The sequence below is a fragment of the Onychostoma macrolepis genome, chromosome 25, assembly GCF_012432095.1.
Source record: "Onychostoma macrolepis isolate SWU-2019 chromosome 25, ASM1243209v1, whole genome shotgun sequence".
In the NCBI taxonomy this organism is placed as follows: domain Eukaryota; kingdom Metazoa; phylum Chordata; class Actinopteri; order Cypriniformes; family Cyprinidae; genus Onychostoma; species Onychostoma macrolepis.
The window spans coordinates 18,924,260-18,942,850 of NC_081179.1; the positions used below are offsets into that span (position 1 = coordinate 18,924,260).

Sequence of the window (18,591 nt, forward strand, 5' to 3'; positions counted from 1 at the left end):
TAGTTCATGCCAAAAGAAAAATTATCACTCCTTAGGACATCCACATCCAAGAGGTGTTTGTTTCTATGGAACAGGTTTGGAGAAATGTAGCATTGTATCACTTGTTTACCAATGGATCCTCTGCAGTGAATGGGTGCCGTCAGAATGAGAGTCCAAACAGCTGATAAAAAACATCACAATAATCCACAAGTTATCCACACCACTCCATTCCATCAATTAACCTCTATAAGAAACATCTGCAAGAAACAAATTCATCATTAAGGCATTTTAACTGAAAACAATGCTTCCTTTAGTGACAAAGTCTGTCTCCTGTTGTCCTCTCACATCAAAACCTACCAACACATTTGTTTAGAATTGTTTTTGCTTGTAAACAGTTGTAGATCTGTGCATATCTCTCCTAATTCAGACAAGACAACTTTTTATTTTATTTATTTATTTATTTTTTTTACTGAAGAAAGCAATATTATGAAATAGATGAGTCATATTTTAGCTGGAAGCAAAAGTCTGCTAAATGTCTCCAAATTTGTTCTGATGAAGAAACAAACTCATATACATCTCAAATCACCTTTAAAGATGGTTCTTTGCCCAATAAGTTAATTGAAGGAGTTTTGTGGGGTCTGTAGGTTCTTCAGTTGCTATCTGCTTCTTTAGCAATTTAAAATAAGTTTTTGGAGTTACATTATAGGCTCTTCGTGTCGGTTTCACTACTATCATTGATAAAGAACTCAAAAAAAGTTGTGGAACCTAAAAAGGTTTACCTATGGCATCAGTCTGAAAAACCTTTCTGTTTCTAACTGGAACTTTTATTGATGTTGATGAATGAGTATTGATCTGTCAACATGCTTTTATGGCTAGCTGTAAACTCATCATAGCAACCTGTGACCTCAGCTGTAACCTGGCCTGAAATTCTTCTGAGGGTCATTGGTGACCTGTGTTCACCTTTTATTGACCCAAAATCTAGACTGAGTCCCTAAAGTCCCCAAAATAATTACTCAACCCTCTGTCCATCCGAACCTGTGTGAAGGTTTTGCTTCTACAGAGCACAAAATATTTTGGAGAATCTTGGGGTCCAAATAACATTGGAGCCCATTGAATTCCATTGTATGAACAAAACCACTGAGTGTTTTCAAAATATCTTCTTTTGTGGCCCACAAAAGAAAGAAAGTCATACAAGTTTAGAACGTGTGTAAATGATTTTCGGTTGAACATCCACCAAAGTTAATGCGTGCTACCATGAACATTTAGCAAGAACTAGCATTAGTAAATACAGCTTCAAGTAGCAACCGAAATTAGTTTGTTTGGCCTATTTTTTCCAGCATATAAAGACATGAAGAGCATATCTGTGTGTTTTCAAGCTAGACAAACATAGAGATGCTTCAGAATCTTGAGTGTAAGTTTGCAGGGTCTCTGTCACTCAAGCATTGGTGGTGTTGAATGCCAGAGCAGATGTTCCACAGGCTCTGAATCTCAAGCAAGGGACTAAACAAACATATTTCTTGAAGAGGTCCATGTATCAGTCAACAGCACTCTTCTGGGCTCGGGGTCATTCATCATTTGACCATGGCTCTCACATGGGTCACGAAAGAAAAACAATTGTCTTCTGGTGTAACAAGGGGCTCGTTCTCGCTTCTCTTCCTACAGAGTGACGGCTCAGCGAAGTATCGAAGATGCTGAGGAGATCGAGAGAGAAAGGCGACGTCGGGCCCGGGAGGCCTTCCGCAGTCAACAAAGCATGTCTGGATCTGCCAGTTCCCCTCAGGACAGTGTGAACCCACCTGAGACCGGCCTGTAAGTGTGAACGCCATTCTATTCTTCGCACTTCACCTGGCTTTTGTTAGGCTTGTTTTGTTGCCTGGCAGATTTCCTTGTGAAATATGGAAATACAGACTTGCAACATGTCTGGTTCTCATTACCGCTTTTTCTGGCCAAAGTCTGTCCACTTCAACAGAAGGAGACCGTCTGACTGACATGCAAAGCAACTATAGTTTTAAGGTCAAATATAAGAGTGTCCATGATAAAGTAAAGCAAAAATCTGGTTTAAAATGCATATGCCAAGTTCTGCGAAATGTACTCTTTGTGTTCATGTTGGTTTCATTCTCAAGACAAGTACATTTACATTTAGTCATTTAGCAGACACTTCATGAAATGAGTAAATATAAAAAATGTAAAGTAAAATTTTTTGGGAGTTACACGACATGACATTTTACAATCTTAACTAACCTTTGCTTATCATAAAAATGTTAATTATCTGATATTTTAAGAGACTTATCAATCTTGACATTAATTAATTAGTTCTCTTCATTATACAATTTCTGTTTTTTAGTTTTGAATTGTTTTCTTGCATGTTTCTGCACGTTGGTCACGCCACTTGACAATGTTTGGCAGACAAAAGTTTTGCAAATACTAAAATTTCACTGCATTATTATTATTATGTTTAGAGAAAATATTAAGTGTTGTCCCAAACTACTTAATGAGGTTTATTTTCAGGACTGTTTTCTTTATTAAAGATAGGTCAATTTGACAATTTTGACTTTTTAACATTAAAAATTAAATCACAAATTAAAAACATGCTAAAATATATAAATACACAAGCAGTTGCATGTATGAATTGCATTTTTTATGTATTTTTGAACACAGATGTGGAGGAAAAAAATGATTCATATTATGTGATTAACCCTATCACACGTCTTTTAGTGTCAGGATTATGGTTTTAAGGTTGGTCTTAGTAAAAGGTCAGTTTAGTTTTCTTTCTCTCTCTCTCCTTTTCTCTCAGCTAAACCTACACGTGCATATACAGTGGCACAGCTGTTCTCTCATCATTACCTAATCTCTGAAGAATTTTCAGCAAGCATGCCTTTGGAGCAGGGTTTATGTCATATCCCACACCACAGCGCCTTGTTTTTAATCAGAGAAACATTACAGACCTCACATCCCACATATTTTATATGTGTGAAGTTAAACACAGCTCTCTGAGTCAAACTGTTTAAAGCAGAAATAGGTCATCTAGGGCCACTTTATAATTATCCTTGATCAGAGAAGATTTAAAGGCTCGCTCTTGGCTTAGAGACACTTGAATCATTTTCAAGACTTTTTAGATCGGTTCAACACGGAAAGAGTAATGCCCATTTTTAGTAATGCCCGTTTAGAGGTTTTCAAACTGGGCTCATACAGTAAGCTTGGGTGTAGTAAATAAGCACTGAGATGTATAACTGAATTGAACTGTATTGACTGATTGTTGATGTTCAGTCGTTATGCTTTGCTGAAAATCTGCTTAATAGTCTTGCGGAATTTGCTTTGCATTCCTTTCCGGCAGCTCCTGGGTAGATGAAATAGATTTTAATTCAAGACTTTGCAATGAACAGGGTGAGAGGTGCAGTTGAGTAATCCCTTACATAAATTTACCCTTGTAACAATAGTTAGTGGTGTATGTGGGTCAGTGATGAAGTGATGTTCATTTAATCTAAATAAAAATACATTTAAATTGCAATTCATACATACAATGGCAATATGTCGAAATATATTTTAATTAGGGCTGTCAAAATTAACGCGTAATGGCATTCATTTTATTAACGCGTGATTAACGCAGCGCACCTCTTCTGTTTGACCCGTGACCTTGCCCGTAGTTGAAGAAATGGAGATGCACAGTGTTGCCAACTTAGCGACTTTGTGCACTAGATTTAGCAACTTTTCAGAGCCCTTTAGTGACTTTTTTTCTTCAAAAAGTGCCTAGCGACAAATCTTTAGGGTTTGCCCAAACGGGTGCATTCACACTAGCACTTTTGGTGCGCACCCGGGTTCGATTGACGTCAGAGTTCGGTTCGTTTGGATGATGTGAACGCTGTCTTCTGAACTTGGGTGCGCACCAGCGATCCGTACCCGAGTCCGCTTAAAAAGGGTGGTCTGGGGTACGGTTCATGTGAACTCCGATACGGTTTGCTGCTGATGTGAACGCAGTTGTACCAAATCGCGGAAGTGAACCGCTATTAATGGTTTCACTAATAATAAACATATGAAGAGTTTGGTTTTCTTTACCAAGAAAGTGGCAAGATGAAAACCACTATTTTCTGTTTCAAACTTTCACATAGCATCTTTAGGTTATAATAACATAAAAAATTCAAATCCAGATTTTGATTTTCAAAGATTTATTATAAAAACTGATTATTTTCCCTCCAAAATGCAATAAATCCATGACACGTTTTTTTTTTTTTTCAAAATGCAATAAATCCATTGAATCAATATAAAAGTTATTTTGCATATTGGAACTGCTGAATATACACAACAAAGTAAGTTGATCCACATATGACAGCCTCTGAACTTGGTCAATACTAATCTTATATACAGGCACTGGACTAAAAATACATTCAATCAGTCATCGCTCCCAAAATAAATTCAACAGGTCATCTTGTTAATGCTATAAATTAATTACAACAATAAAAGAAAATCATGAACAAGAACACCCTTACGAAAAATAAGTTTATTCAAGTGTGCTATTAGTATATTTCTTTTAAACTTAAAATAGGAAAGTATACTTTTAGTCTACTTTTTACATACTTCTCAGAAATGGGCTTTATACTTCTCAGAAATATACTTAAAATTACATTTAAGTATACTTGTCTTATACTTAGAAAAAGTCTAAATATATTTGAGCTATACTTGTGCTTTGAGAATCCATGTTTTCATTGTTATGTGGTAGGGGGCGCTAGTACACATCTTCTATACAGAATTTCCAAAAGCAAGTGAAGAAGAAACCAAAACAACAGATGCTTCCACGTGTTAAAACAGCATCAAAACTGTGTAACGTTATGGAATAAAATGTCGACCAATGAAGAAGTAATATTCACTGTCAAGCTTTGGGGTGTTGATCGACTCCATCTACATTTTGATTATCATTCTGAATCCAATTTTCTAGTTTTCCAATTTTCTGAATCCATTTTTCCAATTAGTCTATTTTCAGCTTTTTGTTCAAAATGTTGTTTATTTATTTATTTATTCATTTATTTTTTATGAAACTTACCCACATTCAAGTGTTTAATTTTTTTTTTTTTTTTAAATGGATGAAGCTAGAATAAAATGTTTTTGTTTACAAGCAGATACCCTGTTCTTTCTTTTGATGTTTTGTATGTTCAGATATTCATACAACAAAATATATAAAAATTAATACCTATATAGGGACATAGTAGTATACTTAAAGTATGATGTAAAGTTCACTTAAAGAAAACTTACGAGTATACTTGCAGTATAAAACTACTAAACCAGTAGTTTACTGAATACTATACTTCAAAGTGTACTAAATATGCTACTACAAGTATTTAATTAGTAAAATATCAGTATACCTATAATTTCACTTTTAGTATAGTTGCAGTACAAGCTAAAAACTTTAATGTAAACTAGTTGTGTACTCAAAGTTTACTACTGTTATACTTAAAGTATACTTAAAAGTATACTTTTATATACTAGAAAGTGGGCCAATTTAGTCCCAAGGGCAAGGAGTATTGAAATAGTACACATACAAGTATACTACTAGTACACTGATATTTGTATTCTTGCTTCATAAAGTATACTTAAAATATACTTGAACTTTACTTAAGTATACTTAATAAAATAAACTTGAAGTATACTACTTTTTGCTAAGGGCATGAACAACAATATCACATTAGACCACAGAAATTCCAAAATGACATTTCCCTTACATTCAACTTCTTAAAGTGCATTCATCTTTTCCATGTTACATTCATTTAGTTGACTAGTGATATACGCTGTATTAACAAAAATATTAATTAATATTAATTGCCTTGTTTTAGTAAATTGTGGCCATGTTGTACTGATTTGTTCTCTCATTTTGGAACAAATTTGTACAATGTGGCCAAGATTTCCTAAAATGAGTGAAAAAAATTAATAAGTCATGGGAACAAATTTCTAATTTGTGCCCACGATTTAATTACAATGAGGGAACAACTAGAAAATTGTGGCCAAAATTTACAAAAATGAGGAAACAAAAGTTTCTTAAGTTGTGGCCACTATAAATACGTGTACAATAAAGATGTGTTACTTTTAAACCAATCAGCTGTCTGTTAGTCAACCTGGTGAATTCACATGACAAACTTTAGCCCTTTGCGAAATCTGTGCACTCTGGATACTGTGCAGTTTACACAGCATACTGACTATTTGTTTTCCCAAATATTATGTGAAATAGTTAGCATTATGCAACAACATTTCATGGCACTTCATCAAAATCCTCTGGTCGCCCCTGGTAAATGAAAGAAAACATCAACAAACTAGCACCTGTCAGATCATCACACGCACCTCTGTTCACATCTGTTTTGCATGTTTGAAGTCGGTCTCTGGTGTTAATAGGCTGGCACAGTGACTTCAGCACATAGTTTCTCTCGTCAAAGTAACACCATCCCAGGTGCGTGGGCCCATGTGCTGCTTTCACTGACTGGAGCCGTTCATGCCTGACTGACTGTTAACTTGCCCAGATTCCCTACGAATGTAATTATATAGGTCTGCCTCTCATTCCTCTAAGAATGTCCTGTGTCTCGCTCCAAAGTAATGGAGTCTGCATCATACAGTATATACAGTATAAAAAAAATCTGGGGCCTAATTTGATTCTAAATTCCATAGATTTCAGCCTATGTCAAAAGTGAGGAACAATTCAGGATTTATAAAGACAAAAACTAACGTGTTATGCATACAGCAACTAAAGAGCATGTGTGCAAACTTTTTTTTTTTTGTACTTGTATATACCAGTAATTAAAATAATTGTAAGATAAATTTTAAAATAAAAATGTAAAGATAAATAGCCATTAATGAATGCGCAAATGAGCAACTGCTTTGTGATATTTATGTCACTAAAATTAATTGATTAATTATATACAGCATGATTTTCTAACTGTATTGTTGGCATTCTGTAGATGGAGTTGATGTGCTTGCTCACATTATGTAATAAAGATGTAAAGATTTATAAAGTGGAATGCATTCAGGATATTTTTTGTGTGTATATGGACGTTTTCATATTTGTTTATATATTTCTGAAATTGTTATACTGTCACATTTATAAAAATTCTATGCACGTCTTTATAAAGCCTGTTCATTTTGGAAGGGCATGATTAAGCATATTTTACCTATTTTGCAAATTGAGTTCAAGTTAATTATATATGTATATATAAATGCTAAAATGATTGCAATTTTAATGGTAAAAGACTGTAAAAATATGATAAAACATGTTAGAAAGATTCCTTACTCTAAAAAAACTGTAATAGATCTAATGGGATATTTCATGTAAATTACTGTAAAATGTTTTTGGTTGCATAAAAGAAAAAGTCATCTTAAAATTTACAGTGAAAAAAAACATAAATTGACATTCCTTGAATTCTCTGCGACAGCTCAAATTTAAGGTAGATGGTCTTTTGTGCGTATGACACTGTTTATATTCTACATATAGCCTCAGAATAGAATTTTCCTCAAGATAAAAGGTTACCTCAATTTTAGTAATGTGGTACATTAACATTATTTCAGTTAATGAAACAATTTTTACTGTAAATTACACTTTTAATCTGTAAAATATGCAACCTGTAAAATGTTGCTACCTTTTTACAGTAAAGTTCTAGCAAGCTGTAGAAAATTGTATAGTGATTAAGAATAAACTTATTTTTAGTTTAAGTTTAAAAGCAAGATTCAAATCTTCATTTCATTCATGAACACCACAGCTCAATGCACATGCTGTAACTGCTAAGCCATAGCTCATGTAATATTGCATTTACTTATATGTACACAAGTATATAATGTGTTGTTGCTTTTTCAGCTATGAAAGTGAATTCAAACCTAGCAGTCCGACCGCTGTGGATGAGGATGAAGGTTTCAGTGACTGGACCCAAAAGCTGGAACAGAGAACACGCTCCAGAATGGCTGAGAACGGCAGTGGAGAACAGTTACAACAGAAGGAGAAAAACGTGAATGAGAGATCTAAACAAAGTGACAAAAACAGCTTCACCACTTCTATACAGTATCAGCAAATACAGGACAGAGAGGACGAGGAGAAAAGACCAGAGAGGAGGAGGAGTGCTGAAAGACGAATGGAGATCAGTGAGAAGGTGAGCAGCCCGAGACCAGAGGAATGGCATGATGACAGCAAAAGAAGACAACAGGAAATAAAACCACAGATGGAGAACAAGGTGCCACGAGACTTAATACAGTACAATATTAGAAGTACAGAACATCATATCATGCATGTTACTATGTTTAAATCAATACCATCACTCACAGATGAAAGAGGAGAGGAAGGAGGTGAAGGTGTCATACACGTCGAAAGTCTTCCTACAGCAAGACAGAATGCCTAATGGCAATGGAGAGGCAGCTGCAGAGGAAATTACATCACATCTGGTCAAAACCAAAAGATCACCCAGGTAACTTGTTTCCGTGCACTTTCTCATCTGTAGGTTTTTGGGGAAATCTTATGAAGATATGCTTAGGTCACATGTTTCCCCCAAACAAACAAACAAATCAATCAATCAATCAATCAATCAATCAATCAATCAATATGAAGCCTATTTTAGGATCATTAAAATTTTGTATGTGTGTATAAATGTATGTATATGTGTGTTTATGTATATATATATATATATTAGTGCTGTCAAACGATTAATCGCTATTAATCTCATCCAAAAATAAAAATTTGTTCACGTAATATATGTGTGTACTGTGTATATTTATTTTGTATATATAAACACACATGCATGTATATATTTAAGAAAAATGTTATATTTATATATATATATATATATATATATATATATATGTGTAAATACATTACAAATATTTTCAAAATATATACTGTATGTGTTTGTATTTATATATACATATAAATATACACAACACACACATATATTATGTAAACAAAAACTTTTATTTTGGATGTGATTAATCGCGATTCATTTGACAGCATTAATATATATATATATATATATATATATATATATATATATATATATATATATATATATATATATATATATATATATATATATATATATATATACACACATACAGTACATATACATATATGTGTGTGTGCGTGTGTGTAAAAACACCAAAAAGGTGTCTTTTGCTCAACAAGGCTGCATTTACAGTAAAAATAATTTTGTGAAATTTTATTACAATATAAAAAATGTAATTCATTCCTGTGATTAAAAAGCTGAATTTTCAGCATCATTACTCCAGTCTTCAGTGTCACATGATCCTTCAGAAATCACTCTAATATGCTGATTTGCGGCTCAAGAGACATTTCTGATTAAAATCAATGTTGAAAACATTGTTGTGTTGCTTTATATTTTTGTGGAATCCTTGATGCAGTTTTTCCAGGATACTTTGAAGAATATAAAGTTGAAAAGAACAGCATTTATTTGAAATACAAAACTTTCGTAGCATTATAAATCCCTTTACTGTCACTTTGTTGTTATAGTGCATTACAGTAATGAGAATGCAAATAAATAAATATAAATAAATTATATGATTAGACACTATTTTTAAAATACAGCCAGTTTAACTATAAGAGTCAAAGAAAGGGAAAATGATGTATTCACACACTAATTGTTTTGATGACAGTTATTATTTTTGAATAATAATAATGATTTGAGGAAAGGACAAACATTTTAAGTTGACTTTAGAGGGAAAAATAAGCATGGAATTTGGCCTTGTTAAAATTAGTGGCTTACGTCATATGTGTTATGGACGTGACCTAATATTGTTGCTGCCAAAAAAGTTGTGCCAGTAAGTTTCTAAAATGGCTGTTAAGGGAGTTAGTGAATATCTAGTCACGTATAGCCAGACCTTTAACTAATACCATCATTTCCGGACCATTTTACTGCTTATTCTGGCCAAGAACTATCCACTTCGCAAAGTCTGACTAAGAAGTAAACTGACCAACCACAATTTGTTTTATTTTCATGTGCCATTTGATTCTGAGATAGATTCATAATAGACTGTGTGGAAAAATAATTAAGTAATGTGTTACTGATCAGAATATGTGTTGGTCCAATAGTAATAATTACTGATTGTTTCATAGAAATGACCACCATGCCGTCTGAGCCTAACCCCATTTCCCTGTTCTCCACTCTTCTCCAGCAGGACTGTAGATGTTGATCAGGTCTTTGAGACTAAGAAGGAAATGCACGCTGGTCTGGAGACCGAGCTGAAGCTGGAGAAGATCAGACGTAGCCACCAGGAGAAGGAGAGCCAGGAAATGGAGCAGCTACGGCAGCGTCAGGCCGAGGCTGAGCTGGAGCTGGAGGAACTGAAGAAGAAGAGAGAGGACCGACGCAAGGCTCGTGAAGAGGAGGATCAGAAGAGAGAGGAAGAGGAACAGCAGAAACTAGCCAAAAAAGAGGTGGCTGAGCTGATTTCTATTCGTCTAAATCCAAAGTTCTGGCATGAAACTCTAGATAGCACAGTCTGACATAATGACATCATTATCACATGGCACAACTGATTGGTTCTTTTTGTATCAGCAGCCAATGAGCTTGTTGCTTAACATTCAAATACTTGGCTAGTGCTTGATGTAGCAGTTGCAGCTCGGTTTAGAAACCCTCCACCTCCCCCAGCTCCACCTGTATAGATCTGCTACAGGGTGATTTCATGTATATGGGGATTATTCATATGTGTTATATGTGCAGCAGCTGTATTTCTTACATGCACACAGCAGCAGGTCTGTAGATGTATGGGCAGTAGCAAGTCTCAGTACTTGCTTTGCCGCAGCAGCAGCAGCAGCAGCAGCGTAGCAGATTTATTCCACCAAGACCAAACACATTAACACTGCCATGTACATTACCATGCCAATCCCTCCGAGAGTTGTCATGATAGAATTTTCTATTTTGGTGGGAATTTTAATCTATCTATGTTTCTTCCAGTAATAGAATATTATTTATTAGGAATGAATGAATGAATGAGGCATTTATATAACAGTCAGTTTCATTTGTATTAATTGCAGGAGGACAAGAGACAGATGAAGGAGGACATTGAGAGGAGGAGGATGGAAGCAGCGGAGAAGAGAATAAAGAATCTCAACATCACACCTACAGATGGTGATGATCCATTTAACCCTCTAAACCCCATAAGTCCAACTTTCAAGGTAACTATACATATCTGCATAAACATTCTCAACCTTTTCTTACAAAAAAGTACCATAGTATAGTGATGGTGTCAGTAATCAATGCCATTAAACTTTGACAAACACCATGGTACTGACTGATAACCATGCATATGGTTTTTCATGGTACTCCAAGGTACCAAAATAAATGGGTTATTATAGGTGCTTTTGCACCGCAGGAACCTTTTCGTAGTTCCTAGATCTATTGGCGGAAGTTCCCACTTTTTGGCATGTTCGCACCGCAGGAACTAGGAATTTATTTAGTTCTAGGAACTCCTTTTGGGGGAACTAATTTAGTTCCTACTTCAGAGTAGGGTCTAAAACAGTTCTATAGGAACTCTATAGGCCTCGAAGATAACACTACAAGTTGTCATAGGAGATTTAGTCAGATTTTCATGCTCTTTCAATCACGTAAATTGTGTGTTTACGTTCCATCTCCATTTTCACGAAAACCCACGACACACAACAAAAACAGCTCCGAACACAGTGTCCTCCATTTACCGATTGTTGATGTTTGTAAATGCCACGAATAAAGACGTCGTGGTCAGCTGCATCAGAGTTTCTGCTGCCGGTGCGAATGCAACCAGTAAAACGGCCCGAAGGAGAAATTGGTGAATGACCCTGCTGGCTAGTTCCTAGAACTGAGTTCCATAGTATAGGGAACTTTTAAAAATAAAGGTTCTTTTTATATTGGCATCAATGTTTCCATGAGGAACCTTTAACATCCATGGAAACTTTCCATCCACAAAAGGTTCTTTTGATTAATTAAATGTTCTTCACACTACACTCTTAAAAATTAAGGTTCCAAAAGTGGGTTTTAACAATGATGCCATGGAAGAACCATTTTTGGTTCTGCAAACAACCTTTCAGCAAACAGTTCTTAAAAGAACATTTTAAAAATCTAAAGAACCCTTTCCAATATAAACAACATTTGTGCAGTGGAAAGGTTCCATAGATGTTAAACTTTCTTCATGGAACCATCAATGCCAATAAGGTACCTTTATGTTTAAGAGTGCAAGAGAAAAAATGATCTTTTAAGAACTGCTTAAATGGTTCTTCAATTGGATCACTATGAAACATCTGGAAAATTTTATTTTTTAAAGGGGACTTTACAGCCTAGAAATCAATCACAACAAACAAGCATTTCTAAGACATTGAAGAATTATGACAAATAATCCTGTTCTTTATTTATTTTTTTTCCAGAATACAAGCTCCATTTTATTTAGTAAGTTTCTTGTGCTTCTTGTATGTATGTTCACAGCACATGTTTGCAGTGTATAAGTGGTTGAACACATCTTCTGAGTCAAGTAACAAGCATGCATATTCATATATTGGTCTTCAGATAAGGATTACAGGGATTACAGGAATATTCCTGGTTCAGAACAAATTAACATGTTTTTGAATATTACATAAAATAATTATGACCTGCATTTTAGTAAAAACAAACAAATTGAATAATAATAATAATAATAATAAAATTAGTAACTTGGTAATTAAATTGCATGTCATTAGAACCTCACTTTGCAACTTGGAATATTCCTTTAAATTGATGTAATTTATTTTTAGGGCATGTTTTTGTTAATTTAGTTTAACAACCAAAACTGTTTGATGAGTGTAATTTGTTTATTTGCTGCACTTGCTTTACAGTGTGTGCAAGGATTTGTGCTTTTATATATGCACTTATAGGACTTTCATTATTGTAAATATTAATACTGACTCATTTGTCCATTTCTTGAAGATGTTTCACCACTCATTTGAGTGATTTCAACAGTTCAGACCACTGGCGAGTGACATTTCTTCAGTTACTGAAAAAACACGTTCAGAGGCTTTTTAATAAATTTTACATGACATTCTATGATTATCGAGCATTTGCATTCATTAATGAACTGCCTAAATTTCCTAAAAAACATAACGTACATATAGACAAAAATGTAAACACCATAATGGTAAGTTCATAACAACAACAAATAAATCCCTAATCATAACAAGAGACCAGAGTATTGGAGAGAGTTGTGGAATAGGTAACCAGTAACCACCAAGTAACCAACCAAAACATCTTAACAACTGCTTGGCGATGCACTGGCAACTACACAGCATTATGGTGCTGATGTTTGCATGGTTCTGCAGACTCTTTAATGTCAAAGGGGATACCGTTTCTAGCCAAATCTTTCCAACATAAAATAAAATTACTCAGGCCCAGGGCTGGACTGGTAATCTGGCATACCGGGCATTTTCCCGGTGGGCCGACGCACTTAAGGGGCCGACATAATTTTTTATTTTATTTTATTTTGCCAAGGACCATCACGCAGGGACTACGAGCAGCCAGTGGCCCATTGGTTTGTCTCCTGTATTGACAGCGTAAACCACCCAATCACAAAACGCTATAGACGGAGCCATGAAGTGTTTTGCTCCTCCTATATAAAGAACGCTTCACTCCAACTTCTTCCTCGTCGGCTTTTCCCACGTTTTCACAGCAGCTTTATCAAGAACATGCTTGCTCTGCGGTGAGTGATGTGGCGTAAAGAGCCAGGAGGAGGAGGAGAGGAGAGCAGTTGAATCGGTAAAGTGCTTGATTCGGACTCGCGACGGAGGCAGGCATCTATTCTGTGTGTGCACGCCATTAGTGCAGAATACGCAAACACTTCTTAATAAAACGTAAATTTGTCCACCGCGATTTTTTGGCCAAGTGATGTCAAGTGTGTTCATAGAGGTTTCCATGGACCATGCGAATAAATCTAGATTTAAATTCGAAAAGACACGATATTGTCAGACCTGACGTTTTTTTTTATTATCCAAAACAACTAGATGCAATGATACATATCTACACTACCAGTCAAAAGTTATTGAACAGTAAGACTTTGAATGTTTTTTTTTTTTTTTTAAAGAAATCTCATCTGCTCACCAAGCCTGCATTTATTTGATCCAAAATACAGCAAAAGCAGTAATATTGTGAAATATTTTTACTATTTAAAATAACTGCTTTCTATTTGAATATATTTTAAACTGTAATTTATTTCTGTGATCAAAGATGAATTTTCAGCATCATTACTCCAGTCTTCAGTGTCACATGATCCTTCAGAAATAATTCTAATATGCTGATTTGTTGCTCAAGAAATATTTATTATTATTAATGCATTCTTTGATTAATATAAAGATCCAAAGATCAGCATTTATCTGAAATAAAAAAGCTTTTGTAACATTATACAATACACCATTCAAAAGATTGGAGTCAGTATAATTTTTGTTTTGTTTTTTGGGAAATAAATTATGGAAATTAATACTTTTATTTAGCAAGGATGCTTTAAATTGATCAAAAATGATGATAAAGACATTTATAATGTTACAAAACATTTCTATTTCAGATAAATGCTGTTCTTCTGAACTTTCTATTCATCAAATAAACCTGAAAAAAAATTCTACTCAGCTGTTTTCAACATAATAATAATAATAAAAAATGTATTTTGAGCATTAAATCAGAATATTTGAATGATTTCTGAACGATCATGTGACTGGAGTAATGATGCTGAAAATGCATCTTTGATCACACAAATAAATTACATTTGAAAATATATTCAAATAGAAAACAGTTATTTTAAATAGTAAAAATATTTCACAATATTACTGTTTTTGCCATATTTTGGATCAAATAAATGCAGGCTTGGTGAGCAGGAGAGACTTCTTTAAAAAAATACATAAAAAATATTACTGTTCAAAAACTTTCAAATGGTAGTGTACATACATATATATATATATATATATATATATATATATATATATATATATACATACACACACACACACACACACACACACACACACTACCATTCAAAAGTATATATATGTATGTGGTGGTGGGCCGCCTGGACCAAAAAATGCTAGGGCCGATTTTTTGTCCCAGTCCAGCCCTGCTCAGGCCCGTGACTCAGTCTAAACACAAACTGAAGGACATGAGCCTAGCAAAAATAAAATGTATAGCTTGGCTGGCTTTTATCCACTGGTAACCCAGGTCAACCCACAAAGATGCAGAACATAGTGGAGCACAAAACCTGGGCAAAGAAAACAAAAACAAAAAACAAGTAATATAACATCATCTTCCTAAATCCCATTACAAGATCTGAGGTGACCGTATCTGATCATCTTGAACCTTTATGGAAAGTTCTTGAGGACAAAGAAGATGTACACATCCTAAACTTGCAAACAACAGGAGGTGTTTCTTCTTGAGTTGTGCAATTCCTCTCAAGAGTGCAAAGATTACAAATGAAGCCCCAGTCGCTGCTATTAAGTTTATTATACTAGTATAAGGTTAGGTGTTTCTGTTATTGTATCTATTCCTTGTGTTTATCCACTGCTATGATATAGCATTTTATCTACCCAAAATATGAAACCGACTCTGTAATGGCTTAATACAACAATATGTTAGGAAAACACTCATGCATGAATCATGCTTGTATTAATGGCATCAGACTTATAATGTCTCATAAAGATTCTCATAAATCTGAAATGGCTGACACCACAAAAATAAGGTTAGCAACATACCCTCAAACAAACTTTCAGTTGCACAGATTATGGTTTAAATTATTGTATATCGACCACAAAACAACAAAAGTGTGACCTCACCTATAGACCAGCCAAGTAGTTTATTATGTGGGGATTTGCAGTCTGTGTTTTGGGGACCCTGAGTTTTCCAGTGCTTGTCTGTGTATTTACGTAAGAAACAGATGTGATTGACAGTTGAAAGTACATTCTCAGTGAGCAGAGGTTAAAAAGCCAGCGGGCCCAACAGCAACACAAGGGATCCTTTTGTGAGCCTGAAAAAGGAGCTTGTTAACATGTACGATGTTCGTCTGAGGAAGTGAGAAAAGACTGAACGGAACTACAGTATGGATTTCTCTGGTTATTACAAATTATTACAATAGATATTTTTAAGAGGTTTTACTCAGGTCTTGTCAATATAATGATAGTTCAGAGTGACCAAAATCACAAAATAAAATAAAAAAAGACCAAAAAGTACCATAAAAGTGGTCTATTCTATATATATATATATATATATATATATACTGTATATAGTATTAGTGTTGTCAATTGATTAATTGCGATTAATCGCATACAAAATAAAAGTTTTTGTTTACATTATATATACATTATATATTTATATATATATATATATAAATACACACACATACTGTATCTATTTAGAAAATGTTTACATGTATATACATTTATATATTTACATTCCTATAGTTTATATTATATATAAATATATTTAATATAAAACAACATATTTTTCTTAAATATATGCATGTGTTTGTATTTGTATATACAGTACAGAATAAATATACACAGTATTCACACATATAAATATGTAAACAAAAACTTTTATTTTATTTTTTATTTTATTTTTATTTATATATATTATGGCTGTCAGTTTAACACGTTAACTTAATTAGTTATGAAAAATAATGAATATTTTAATGCAGTTAACACATTGGCTCCGCCCCCAGACCTGTACATCATCTTACATTTCATACAGTTGACTGTTGACATATATGATGCAGGGAAACATCTCCATAAATAAAGTTATGCCCTAAAATTCAAGATATTGGTGCAAAGAACGCCCCTGTATGAGTTTGTGTCTCATATTTATATCATACAATATCATGCAAGCAGGGAGAGCAATATTACACAAGTGCTGATTTTGTCCCGAATATCACGAGTTTAAATGTGATTTTATACATTTAACAGTTCAGTAAATAAGAAGTTGAAATTGTGTTATATTTTTAACACAATATCATGTGCTCAATTTAGCAGAGAACATATTACCTTTAAAGCCATAGCAGAATTGTTGCGCTGTGTTTAGTTTCTGAATGAATCCAAGTTTTGAACGAATCGTGTGAACCAATGATTCAAAAGCCCATTAATAAAGAGAGCTAATCCCCTTGTCCAAATACCCACACTTGCGGTCTTTGCACGTGACTATTTATATGACGTATTTCCTGTATTTGGCCCAGGTGTTTAAGTGAGGATAAAGACCACAAGTGTCTGTAGAACTGTTCATTACCTGATGGGACACACACTTATAGTGTTGTAAAAATGCAAGTGTTTACATATCTTTATTTTAATTTTAAATAGTTTGCATTTTAAAATCAGCTTCTAAATGTCTGTTCAGTAGTCCCTATAACATGACACAATTTAATTTGTGGTGCTTCTAATTAAGTGATAAAACGCAGTTGCAAATGTTACGCAAAATAAATATCACCACCACTCATCTTTGCACCAATAAAACAATTTACTTTATTTTTAAACCTTCATACGTCGTTTCAAACCTTTGTTTTGGGCAACACAAAAGAAGGTATTTTGAAGACTGTTGGTAACAAAGCTGTTTTGGTTACCAGTGACTTTCATTATATGAACAAAAAAATACTCACTTCATTCAATTCACTTTTTGGAAACTATTTTCATATTTCAGCAAATATGTTTGAAAATGTATATATATTTTCTGTGTTCTGAAGCCATATCATGACCTAAATTTAAGTATATTCAATTATATATATTTGTTTTCCACCAGTGAAGCTGCTGTGATTGGTTCATGCAGAGAATCAGTCATTTCAGCTGGATCAACCAATTCACTGAAAAGAATAAGTTCAAAAGAACTATTCATTCACTAGTCTGATTCTTTAGTTCAGCTCACTGACTCAGTGAACCAGTCATAGCAGTTTTCAAGGTAACAGCTCACTGGAGGGGAAAACTATTGTCTTGTGTTGCTAAAAACACAACCTTTAATTAAATATGACATGGAATCCTCTCAGTTTTTTTTTTCAAACTCTGCTTGTAACTTTTTTTAAATGTAACTTTCTTTTAATTCCAGATCACAGAGAGAACAGAATCCTTGAATCGATCTTTAAAGAAGAGGTGAGTTCATTCATCAACATAAAATTAGTAATACGACTCAGCAAATGAGAAAGTGCACAATCTGCTAGACATTCTTGGCCTCAGTGAGTTTGCTATAAATTGCAGATTCTTGACAAAAACTTGTTGTCCAAAAGTAAATATTGACATAGGTGGCATAGGTCACTGTAATACTTTGTTAGTCCATCGCCTTGTCAGCAGTGATTTATGGGTCGGCTAACTTTAACCAGATGTGGAGTGTACACTTTTCCTGATGTCTGCTATTGTGGAGATATTGTGGTGGATCGAAATTAGACTTATCTATACATACAAAACATTCAGGACACTATGTGAAATAATAATAATAATAATAATTTTTAAAAAAGTTATGTCTTTTTATTTGTTACTTTTTTGGTAAATGTCATATTAGATAGTTGCAATTTTGTAAGTTCTTAAAAATGTAAATATGCATTATGTGTATTGTTACGATATATGGTAGCCTTACAAACATTGTAAGATCGAACATTTTAGTATTATTATTATTATTATAGTATTTATTTAGC

The 18,591-nt window shown here is 34.0% G+C and overlaps 1 protein-coding gene across 2 annotated transcripts in view; it reads left to right on the forward strand.

Annotated features, from left to right (window-relative positions):
* Positions 1-18,591, forward strand: part of lsp1a (lymphocyte specific protein 1 a) — a 34,366-nt gene that overhangs the window by 6,696 nt on the left and 9,079 nt on the right. Inside the window, exons 2-7 of one of the 2 annotated variants that reach the window (XM_058767731.1) lie at positions 1,642-1,788; positions 7,805-8,174; positions 8,266-8,405; positions 10,126-10,384; positions 10,985-11,125; positions 18,009-18,052. In XM_058767731.1, the coding sequence (XP_058623714.1) occupies positions 1,642-1,788; positions 7,805-8,174; positions 8,266-8,405; positions 10,126-10,384; positions 10,985-11,125; positions 18,009-18,052 (1,101 nt within the window). Of the gene's footprint in view, positions 1-1,641; positions 1,789-7,804; positions 8,175-8,265; positions 8,406-10,122; positions 10,385-10,984; positions 11,126-18,008; positions 18,053-18,591 lie in introns of both variants that reach the window. The other variant, XM_058767730.1, reaches the window with a different exon arrangement.